Source organism: Antechinus flavipes, chromosome 3, assembly GCF_016432865.1.
Source record: "Antechinus flavipes isolate AdamAnt ecotype Samford, QLD, Australia chromosome 3, AdamAnt_v2, whole genome shotgun sequence".
Taxonomy (NCBI): domain Eukaryota; kingdom Metazoa; phylum Chordata; class Mammalia; order Dasyuromorphia; family Dasyuridae; genus Antechinus; species Antechinus flavipes.
Window position 1 is genome coordinate 395,946,382 of NC_067400.1, and position 12,323 is coordinate 395,958,704.

The window sequence follows — 12,323 nt, forward strand, 5'->3', positions numbered from 1 at the left end:
TCACACAGCTAGGATGTGTTAAGTGAATGAAGCCAGATTTGAACTTAGATCCTCATGACTTCAGGTCTAGTGCTCTATCCATTGCACCAACTACCTGCCCCAAAGCATCTATTTTTTAATAGCAATTTATTTTTCTCCCCAATTACATATCCAGGCAATGTTAAAGATTTATTTTCAGAAGATTTGAATTCCAAATTTTTCTCCCTCCCTCCTTTCCTTGTCCTCTTCTAAAAATGGTAGGCAATTTGATATATTACATATTTTCCAGCCTGTAAAACATATTCTCATATTAGTCACAATTGTGAAAGATGAAATAGATAAAAAGAAAAAATACCACAAAAAAAGAATAAAGTGAAAGAATATGCTTTGATCTGCATTCATAGGCCATCCATTCTTTATCTGGATGTGGATTACATTTCCTTTATGAGTCCTTTGTATTTATCTTAGATCATTGTGTTGCTGAGAAGACCTAAGCCATCTATAGTTGATTACATAATGTTGCTGATATTGGAAAATGTTTTCCTGGATCAGCTCATTTCACTTTGAATCAGTTTATACCAGTCCTTTCACGTTTTTCTGCACAAATTGCATTTCATTACATTCACATAGCAGCAGCTTATTCAGCTATTCCCCAATTGATGGACATCTCAATTTCCAAATTCCTCAATTTATGAAAAGGACTGCTATATTTTTGCACATGTAGGTCCTTTGAATTTTTTATGACCTCTCTGGTATACAGAAAGTTAGTCTTGGTATTCTGGATCAAAGGATATGCAGAATTTGTTTGCTCCTTGGCATAGTTCCAACTTGCTCCCAGAATGGTTGGATCAGTTCACAACTCTACTAACAGTACATTAATGTCCCAATTTCCCCACATTCACTATAAAATTTATTATACTTCTTTTCTGCTATATTACCCAATCTGGTAAGTATGATGTAGTATCTCAGAGTTGTTTCAATTTGCATTTCTCCAGTTAAAAGTAGATTAGAGTACTTTTTTATGTGACTATAAACAGCTTTAATTTCTTCACTGAAAACTGCCTATATAACTTTTGACCATTTTTCAATTGGTGAATGGTATGTATTCTTATGAATCGGACTTATTATAGAAATGAGGCCTTTATCAGAGATGTTGCTATAAAGACTTTCCCAGCTTTTTGCTTCCCTTTTAATTTTGGTTGCATTGTTTTTGTTCATATAAAATCTTTTTAATCTAACTGAATAAAACTTATCTATTTTACATTTTGTAATATTCTCTATCTCTTGTTTAGTCATGAATTTTTTTCTTTTCCCATAAAACAGACAGATAGACAATTCCTGGCTCTTCTAATTTGCTTATGGGATCACACTTTATGTCTAAATAATGCATCCATTTTGACCTTTTCTTGGTACATGGTGTGAGATATTGGTCTGTACTTTGTATCCTATTGTTTTCCAGTTTTCCTACCAGATTTTTTCAAATAGTGAGTTCTTATCCTAAAAGCTGAGGTTTGGGGGCTTATCAAACACTAGGTTACTATGGTGATTGGCTACTGTGTCTTGTATACCTAATTTATTCCACTGATTCACCACTATATTTCTTGTCCAGTACCAGATACTTTTGATGGTTAGCACTTTATAAAATGGTTTGATGATCCAACAATTCTAGAGAGCAATTTGGAACTATGCCCAAAGGGCTATCAAACTGTGCATACCCTTTGATCCAGAAGTATTTCTACTGGGTCTGTATCCCAAAGAGATCATAAAAAACGGAAAAGGATCCACACTACAAAAATGTTTGTAGCAGCCTTTTTTGTAGTGGAAAAGAACTGGAAAGTGGGTGGATGCCCATCAGTTGGAGAATGGCTGAATAAGTTATGGTATATGAATGTAATGGAATATATAGTTTTTAAGAAATGCTCAGCAGGATGATTTCAGAGAGGCTGGGAGAGACTTACATGAACTGATGCTAAGTGAAGTGAGTAGAACTAAGAGAACATTGTATACAGCAACAAGACTATGTGATGGACTTGGCTCTTTTGAACAATGAGGTGTCAGGCCAATTCCAACAGACTTGTGATGGAGAGAGCCATCTGATCCAGAAAGAGGGCTATAGGGACTAAATGTGGATCATAACATAGTATTTTCACCTCTTTTGTTGTTTGTTTGCTTTTTTGCCTTTTTCATTTTTTTCTCTTTTTGATCTGATTTTTCTTGTGTAGTATGATAAGTGTGGAAATATGTTTAGATGCACATTTAACCTATATATGATTACTTGCTGTCTAGGGAAGAGAGGTTGGGGGAAGGGAGAGAGAAAAATCTGCAACACAAAGTTTTGCAGGGTGAATGTTAAAACCTATCTTTGCATGTATTTTGCACATTAAAAAGGTATTTTAAAAATAAATAAAAGTTTGAGATCTGGTATTGCTTAGGCCACCTTCCTTTGCATTTTCTCCTCATTATTTCTCTGGATATTTTTGATGTTTTCTTTTTCCAGATGAATTTTGTTATTTTTTTTCTAACTCCATCAAATAATTTTTGTTAGTTTGATTGATATGACACTGAATAAGTAAAGTAGTTTATGATAAGGATTGTCATATTTATTATATTGTCTTGGCCTACTCATGAGCAATTGATTTTTCTAATTGTTTAAATCTGAATTTGTTTGAAAAATGTTTTGTAACTGTGTTCATATGGTTCTAGGTTTGTCTTGGCAGGTAGACTCCAAAATATTTTACGTTATTTACAGTTATTTTAAATGGACTTTCTCTTTCTATTCCTTGTTGCTGGGATTTATTGCTCATATAAAAAAAGTGCTGGTGATTTATATTGGTTTATTTTATATCCTGCAATTCTGTTAAAGTGTTAATTATCTCAAGTAGTTTTTTTAGTTGATTCTCTATAAATTCTCCAAGTATATAAAATCCTATCATCTGCACAGTGATAGTTTTGTTTCCTCATTGCCAATTTTAATTCCTTTGATTTCTTTTCTTCTCTTATTGCTTTAGCTAACATTTATAGTAATATATTGAATAATAGTGGTGATAATGGACATCCTCGCTTCAATCCTGATATTCTTGAGAAGACTTCCAGTTTCTCCTCATTATAGATAATATTTGCTGATGATTTTAGATAGAAACTCCTATCATCTGCACAGTGATAGTTTTGTTTCCTCATTGCCAATTTTAATTCCTTTGATTTCTTTTCTTCTCTTATTGCTTTAGCTAACATTTATAGTAATATATTGAATAATAGTGGTGATAATGGACATCCTTGCTTCAATCCTGATATTCTTGAGAAGACTTCCAGTTTCTCCTCATTATAGATAATATTTGCTGATGATTTTAGATAGAAACTGCCTATCATTTTACGGAACATTCCCCTTATTTCTATGGTCTCCAATGGTTTTTTTTTTTTTTAATAGAAATGGGTGCTGTATTTTGTCAAAAGGTTTTTCTCCAGCTATTGAGATAATCATATGATTTCTCTTGTGTGTGTGTGTGTGTTTTTTTTTTTTTTTATTGCTATGGTCAACATTTTGCTGATAGTTTTCCTAAATATTGAATCATCCCTATATTCCTGGGATAAATCCCACCTGGTCATAGTGTATAAACATTGTGATATATTGCTGTAATCATCTTGTGAATATTTTGTTCAAACTTTTGTTTAAAAATTTTGCACTGAAAAAAAAATTGCACTGATATTCATTAGGGAAATTGCCTTTTTTCTGTGGCTACACTAAAGCATGTAGAAGTCTAGCTACTTCAGGTTGCTTATTTGCCCAGGTTTATACTGAAGCATGAGGAGACCTGGCCATTGGAGATTGCCTGGCCATTGGAGGTTGCTGAGGCCCATGGAGTGTCCTGGTTTTGGTGTTTGCCTCCTCCACTGAACTGGGGCCTACGATCCAATGCTGGTTTGCTGATGTAGAACTTTCTGCTGGCTTGCTGGGATGCTTTCTGTCCTGGACTGCTCTCCCCTTCAAGTAAAATGGATCTTTCCTGCTAATCTTCGAAGGTTTTGGGGCTCAAAGATTGTTTCACCCTGTCTTTTTGCAAGTTTTGCTTTTCTATGATTTGGTTTGGATATTATTTGTCCCTAGGTGAATATGGGAGAATTATGGTTCCTGTAAGTCTTGGCTCCATCTTGGCTCCTGTAAGTCAAGCCAAAAAACATCTATTTTATTTTATTTTATACACCAAATCAGAAATTTATTTATTTTTAAAGTTTATGTATTTTTAAAATTAAAGCTTTTTATTTTCAAAACATATGCATGGAAAAATTTCAACATTCACCCTTGTAAAACCTTGTGTTCCAATTTTTTTTCCTTCCCTTCCTTTCTTCCCCAGTTGTAAGTAATCCAATATATGTTAAACATGTGCAATTCTTCTATACATATTTCCACAACTATCATGCTGCACAAGAAATATCACATCAAAAAGAAAAACAAATGAGAAAGAAAACAAAATGTAAGCAAACAACAATAAAAAAGTGAAAATACTATGATGTGGTCCACACTCAGTTCCCACAGTCCCTCTCTCTAGGTAAAGCATCTATTTTAAAAGGCAATATTAAGTATTTTTATTTTATACTTGAGGAATTAGGGAACTATTGACGATTTTTAAAATAGGATTGTAGATTTACAGCAAGAAGAGACTTTAGGGTCATTTAATCCAAGGCTTCTTAAACTTTTTCCATGTATGATCCCTTTTCCCCTAAGAAATTTTTACATAGCTCAAGGCATGGCATACAAATCAAACATTTATTGATAATAAATCCTAATTTCATGATCCCCATATTCAATTACAAGACCAAATATGGCTTCTAGACCCACAGTTTAAGAAACTTTGATCTAATCCTTTCATTTTAAGGGTGATGTAATCAGATCTGCATTTTAGGACAATTAATTTGGCAACCATTTGGAAGATGACTTTAATAGATTGGAAATGGAGAACCAATTAGGAAACTTTAACTATAGTTTCAAATAGAATGGATGAGTACCTGAATAATGATAATAGACCTATGATTCCTGTAAAGAGGGTGCATGTAGAGTGTTGTAGATAAAACAATCTGTGGGATTTTTTATCTTTCTAACAAAGGAAAATGAAGAGTAGAATGTGAGTCCAAGATTGCAAATTTGAGTGACTAGAACGACCCTGATATGCTTAATGAAAATTGAATTTTGGTAAAGCTGTCCTCATCATCATCACTATTATCTCCCCCCCCCCAAATCCTCACACAAATTGGCTTATTTTTATATCAAATAAAATAGCTCATCTTTCTAAAGCAATCCTATCCTGAACCCCCACTTAGAACTGCCCTTTCTCAGATTATTTTGTTATGTATTGTGTATTTGATTTTCCTCATATATCCCAAGCTCGGGGAACTGTTTAATTTTGTTATTGTGTTCCCAAGATTAACACAGTTAGGCACTTAATATTTATTTAATGAATATTATTTTAATTTTTTTGGTATTAATTTTATAAGCAAAGTATTATTAAAAAGAAACAGCAATAATTCTACTTTGAAATTTTGAAAGACGAATATAAAAAATGGATGTGGAACCCTTGAAAAAAATGAATACGGAAGCAGTGTCCGTATTACACTAGGGGAGAGAGGGGTTTCTCTCTGATATTTCAGTTTCATAGCAAATCACACAATGAGATTTTCAGGGGATAAACTAAGTCCAAAACACTCGGCGAGGCTCCACCCAAGCCAGCAACACCCTCCTTCTCCTCCCCATATGACGTCACGATCACGCCCCCTTCTTCCGCTCTCCTTTACAGAACACCTGCCCCTCCTTCCTCTGCACGCATTTCCGAGCTCGTTGGCGGACCGCTCTAGCTTCTTGGAAAACCACTCTAGGCTGCTTGGAGGACCGGACTTCTCTATTGCCCCAGCCTGTGCCTTACGCTTCTCCAGAACCTCGGGTAAACGTGATCTTTTAGCCTTCCGGACTCTGTCCGGGTAACTGTCCTCAGCATGGGGCTTTCCGAGGTGCTCAGGCCTATGTCCAGGTGAGTGGCCGAGCCACCAACAGCTGAAATTTGACTGAGGAAGGGCCGGACACTTGACTGCTTTCCGCCTAATTCCTGCACCGCTTTATTCCCCAAACTCCCGGCCTCTCTCTCCTTTCCTCCACCCTCCCCCTGGCTTATTTTCCCCATCCCTTTCACCCTTCCTCCTCCTCCCCTTTTCTCCTTTTTTTCTTCCCTTCCTTCATCCTCTTCTTCCTCCTCCCCCTTCCTCGTCCCCTTCTGCATCTCCTTTCTACCGTCTCCTCTTCCTACCCCTTCCTATACCTCCCTCTCTTATTTTTTCTTTTCCCTCTCCCCCTCAGCCCCTCCATCCCCAGCCTTTTCCAAGCACCTTAATTTTCAGCGTTTTAATCCCTATTATTCCTTAGCACTCAAAACCTCCTCGCCCTTTCCTACTAGAAAGTTAAGCATAATTTCAGAGCCAAGTGAAGACAAACAGACAAATCAAGAAAACCCAAAACGAACACTCCCGTAAATTATGGAATTCAACAAACATTTAAATACCCAAAGTTTGTGGAACACCCTGCCGGGTGGGGAGGTGGGGTCGTGGGAGTGGGGAGAGGAGTGCAGAGTTTAGATGAGACATTGCCCCTGCAGTTTTAAATCGCTGCCTTTCTGAAGGAACTTCGGTAACTGGTTCCAGTTATGTGCACTCCATATGCTATTGGAGATGCTCTCAAATGTTTGTAGTTATTTGCCAGACATTAACTGACTATGATGTATTAGTTTCTGGGGATGCAGAGATGAAAACTAGTTCCAGTTCTGAAGTTTAGAATCTAATGTGATCAGGTGGGTTAGGTTATGGAAGTCTAGACAAAGTAGAATGTCAGGATAAAGATTTAATGTACATACAGTGAGGAAGCCCCTTTAGGTCTTTGACCTGGGGGATGACATTGTTATACCACTTTTGCATTGGGGAAGAGGGGAGGGAGTAAGCTGTGTGAAGGATGAATTGGAAAAGAGGAGACTAGAAGCAGGGAGACCAGTTAGGGGACTATTACAGAATTCTTGATTAAGGAGGTTTAGAGTGGTGGCAATAAGAATGTAGAGGAAAGAGTGCATAAAGGCATGAGCAGAACTGGACGGACAAGTGATTAAGGAGTTGGGAAAATTATATTTTTATATTTATGTTTATATATATTTTATATTTTTATATATGCTTGAAAAATGGCATTACCCTTAATAAAAATAGGGAAGATAGGAGGATGGACAGTTGGCAAGGAAAATGATCATTTTGGAACTTGTTGAATTTGAGAAGCTGTTTTGACACTCAGATGGGGATTTTCCCAGGAAGTTCAAAATGCAGGACTGAAACTCAGCAGTTTGGTGGAGATGAAGGTTTGGAAGCTATTTGCTCAGAAGTAACCATTAAAGCCATGGGAATAAATGAAATTAACAAAGGAGAGTGGTGGATGAAAGGGACATTTAGAGATCATTTCCAAACTGTTTAGATTGTAGAACTAGTTTGACAAGATGATTGTTATCAGTCAGTAAAATAAATTTATCTGTTGCTTGTTCTAGCAAGATTATAAATCTTGGATACAGACCTCCAAGAGACCTAAAGGTACATCTAGACCAACTCCCTCCCTTTTTTATGGGGAGACTTGGAAAGGCCACTTCACTTGCTCAAGGTCATACAAGTAAGTGGCAGAGCTGGGGTTTGGACCAAGGTTATCATACTTGAAATCCAAATCCAAACTGCAGTTACTAGTTTGCTACTTTCAGGTGAATAGTGTGAAATTTAATGGGGATTAGTAAATAACAAAACAGCTTTTAGATGTGGAAGAAATGGGAAGAATTTTAACACTGTTTTGACTATTTAAAAACACTTTAAAAATGCCTTGCATTTTTTTTAATGAAAAAATTGTGAGTTCCTTAGAGGAAGGGATTTTTATAAAGATGTCTTCCTTCCAGCTCTAGTAGGCTGAACTGGATGTCTGGATTGTATTACTCTTCAGTCCTTTCTGGAAAATTTATACATTACAGCTATGTATGAACATTTAAAATGAGAAACAGTAGTCAGCAAGACTTTGAGAGGCTAATTGAGTCATAAGAAATGGTGAGATTCTATTTTTTATGGGTGTAGAGGTAGCATTTTTTTAGTTAGAGGGCCAGTTTGGAGGGTTAGTGTAGTATTTTTGACAGGACCTCTTTATTTTTCCAAGTTAATTGGGTTATTCCTTTATTCGAACTGACTCAAACTTAGTGAATTATGAAAGTGAAATACTTGTTCGAATTGATGGGGTTCTAGTGGGAGTCAGAGAGTTGTGAGAATCCCCTTTTGGTCGCGCAGATTCTTCATGAAAGAATTCACCAATCCAAACAGTTCTAGATGCAAAAAAGGAAGTTTATTGTTGGATGAGAAGCCAGCTTTGCTAGAAAGACTGACTTCTTCAGTGGCAAAGTCCTGGCAGAGAAATAACAAAAAGTTTTTTGCTGGGAAGAAATGTCTTCTCAGCGGGCAGGGTCCTAGCAGCTATACCAAAGAGGCAAAGCATGCTACTTTGGACATTCTTCAAAGAAGTGAGTTTAGAAATATCCTTTATAGAAAATCTGAGGCTCAGGTTTCAGGTTGAAAAGAAAACCAAAGTCCCCAGGCCTAGATCACCAATTGAATGGAAATCACTTTTTGAAGTCTTTTGGAATTTGGAATTTCATGAAAAGGGTCTGCACCAAAGAGGTGATTTGCTTTAGAAAAGCCCAGCCAGGAGGATATGTTCTCATAGACTCTCTGGAGTCTGGGGGGGTCAGGAATCAAAAGGGACATATTTCAAAGTGTTAATTTTACAAATCAAAAGGGAACACAGTTTCACACCCCTGTCATAATCATCTGCTGCCTCAAATGTTTTTTAAAATTGTGAGGAGATAATCCAACTAAGCAAGCAACATAATATAAAAACTGATTATGAGTCAGTAGAAGTAGTTTGTGATTTGGAGAAGGATTAACTGCTATATAGCCCCACATCCTTTGATTTCAATTCCATTGTCTAGAAGGAAATTCCCTGATAAAGTGCAATCTGAGAGGCAGAAAAAGAGACCTGGCTTCAAGTTCAAGAAAACCTGGCTTAAGACCTGCAAGTAATTCATACTGACTTTGTGACTGGGCAAATCACTTAATCTCTAGGTGTACTAGGAAACTCTTAAAACTCCAAGTTCAGAGAAGATAGTCATCTGCATTGGTAGAGAATTTCTTTATCTCAGAAATAATATCAATAAAATCACAAGTTTAGTCATTATGCCCAAGATATCTAATCAGAATGGATTTGGAATCATAAATATCTTCCGATTGGTTGGGCCTTGGGAAGGATACTTTAACAGTAACTTGGGTTAGCAGAAATATTAGGTCAAGGTTGCCTCTTCAGTCATAGCCTAATCCTTAGAAGTCGGATTCAGCAAAATAAAAAAATATTCCAAATTAATTTTTCATCTATGTATGTTGTTACACAAGTATAGCTTATTAGAAACATTGCTAGTAATCTTTTTATTTAAAAAAAATTAAAGCAATGATCTAAATCAGGTCATAAGATAAAAGGTTTGTTCCTTCAGGACAGAATGGGTTTGTTTCCTCAACTAGAATGTAATTTGAGGGCAGGAGCTATGTCTTATATTTCATTATCTCTATAGTGTTGAACACATAGTAGCTGTGTTTTGTTTTGTTTTGTTTTAAGACAGAAAAAAAGTGCAGTGATATTTGTTATTTAAGTGTTTGTGTTTCAGGACAAAGCCCAGAATGATCTTTAAACACTGTCCAAGTAGTTTGCTATCACTCTAGTGGTTGTTGCCAGGGGAACAATCTTTACTTGATCTTTCCAGTTCTGCCAGCTAGACATCCTTTATCTTTTTTATCTGCTGTTACTGAAGTCCTTCAGAAGACCCTCTGTAACTAATTCCTATCTTCCTTTCCTCTCCCACTTTCTTCTTAGCTCTCTGCACTTTAGCTTATGACTTTATAGAGCTGAAACTTTTCTTTAAAGTTACTGTGATCTCTTAATTGACATATGTAATGGCCTTTTCCCAGTCCTCAACTTTTTTGATTTCTTTGTACTCTTTGATACTGTTAACAATTATCTTCTTGATACTCTCTTCTCTCTAGATTTCTGAGACACTACTTTATCCTTGTCTTCTCACCTGGCTGACTCATTTTCATTCTCCTTTGCTAGAGATGACATCTGGTCATGGCAGGTATCTCCCAAGTTTCAGTCATAGGGCCTCTTTTCCCTCTATACCATTTTGCTTGTTGATGACATCATCTCCTGTGAATTCAATTATGATCTCTAGGCTGAACATTCTCAGATCTCCTTCTCTAGCTCTAACCTTTATTCTTGACTTCCAGACTCAAATCTCCAACTACTTTTTGGATGTGTTGAATTGGACGTCCCACAAACAATTTAAACTCAACATGTCAACAACTTGAATTTGAACTCATCATCTCCTCCAAACTGTCCCCTTTTCCTGAATTTCCTGTTACTGCACAGGGCATCCCCTCCCCGTTTCTGTCATCCAGTCTCAAGATCCAGGGTTAAACTTGACTCTTCACTCTTTCTCATTTCCTATATCCATTTAATTGTGATTTCTTCTTTTGTAACATTTCTTATATACAGCTTCTTCTCTTTTTATGCATCCTGGTATAGGCCCTAATATTAAACTATTGCAGCAGACTTTTGTTTGGTCTCCCTTCCTCAAGGCTCTTCCCATTCCAGTTTATCCTCTACTTAACAGTCAAATTAATCTTCTTAAAGCAGAGGTTTATATTTTATAAATTCTAATGGTTCTGCATCACATCCAGAATCAAATACGAAATGCTCTGTTTGGCATTAAGAGCTTTCATAACCTGGACTCCTCTTACCTTTCTAATTTTCTTGAACATTAGCCTTCTCCATGTATTCTGTGATCCAGTGACACTAGCTTCCTGCTATACCTCATACAAGATACTCCATCTCCTTATTCTGTACATTTTTCTTTTGCTTTTTCTAATACTTGGAATTCTCTCCTTATTCATCTTTGCCTTCTGGCTTCCTTTTTTAGCTAAAATCTTATCTTTTACAAAAAGCTTTTTCTGATTCCCTTTAATTCTAGCATCTTCCCTCTGTTGATCATGTCTAATTTGTTTTGCTTATACTTGTTTGTAGATGGTTATGTGTGAACTCCTTTAGATCAGAGAATGTACCTGATACATAATGGGTACTTTATAATAGACTTGAGTTCTTTAATGCTGCAACTTCAGTAGATTTAATATATGATTAAATAAGGAAGCTCCCTATATCTCATTTATTATAATAATTTGTCCTTTTTATTTTAACTAAAATCAAAATATAATTGTTGAGCAGTAAAATTTAGGGCACTTCAATTCATCTTCTATTTACCAAGAAATATAAATCTAATGAACAAGAATCAGGAAACAATCTCTAGGTTTATTGTACCTGTGAACATGAAGGAATTTATTTCATCTCAAGAGAGTTATCAGGAAAAGATTTTGGCTTTTTTCTGTTGCTTCAAGACAACTTATTACTCCTTCCTCAAATGATTCCAAAACCTTTAAATTTTATTGGCATAAACTCTTCTCCAGTCTTTCTTTTCTAAATACCTTATGTACATTGCTGCTTTTAGGCTCTAAGCTTGACCAGCCTTGGCATGTTTCCTAAGAGTCTAATGTTCCTGAACTGCTTTTAAAACAGGAATTACCTTACTTCTGGCAGTTTCCTATTCTGAACTATTGGTCCCATAAGCCATCAAAATGCCCAATAAATTTAATATTTTAGCAAAAAATAGTGGAACAAGTCAAGTCAGTAAATACATATGTTATAAAATATTTAGGGACCATTGAAAGGAGAAGTGATTGAAGAAACAAGAAAATTACTCACAAAAACTCTTGCAGATATGCTTGGATTAAGTATCTTTACTAGTATATGTCCATAAATATTGCTATATATGCCCTGATATGAAAGACTTAACAATTGTAGCCATGGGCTCAAATAATAAAATTATTTGTCAAAAAAAAATTTTGGTTTGGAAAATATAGTCATTATTTTCTATAGCACTATCTATTCTAGTAATTCCATTTACTCCACTGAGATCTATTCCCTCACCCCAATCATGATATGAATCAACTTTTATAGACTCATTTCCATACAATTTGAAATAAAACATGGATTAAGATAGCTAAATAAGTTTCTTCAAAAAAGTATTATATTGTTGATATTTAATATAAGGGTAGGATAGCTAATGAATAGGGTGCTGGACATGGAGTCAAAAAGACTCATCTTTCTGAGTTCACGTGTAACCTCAGAACATCAGAGAAGGTGCTGT

General features: G+C 35.8%; 1 protein-coding gene across 1 annotated transcript in view; it reads left to right on the forward strand.

Moving 5' to 3' along the window:
- Nucleotides 1-5,782: 5,782 nt before the first annotated feature.
- Nucleotides 5,783-12,323, forward strand: part of HIBCH (3-hydroxyisobutyryl-CoA hydrolase) — a 103,324-nt gene continuing 96,783 nt past the window's right edge. The window contains exon 1 of the mRNA XM_051986009.1: nucleotides 5,783-5,996. Within this exon, the coding sequence (XP_051841969.1) occupies nucleotides 5,962-5,996 (35 nt within the window). The 5' untranslated portion in view covers nucleotides 5,783-5,961. The remainder of the gene's footprint in view (nucleotides 5,997-12,323) is intronic.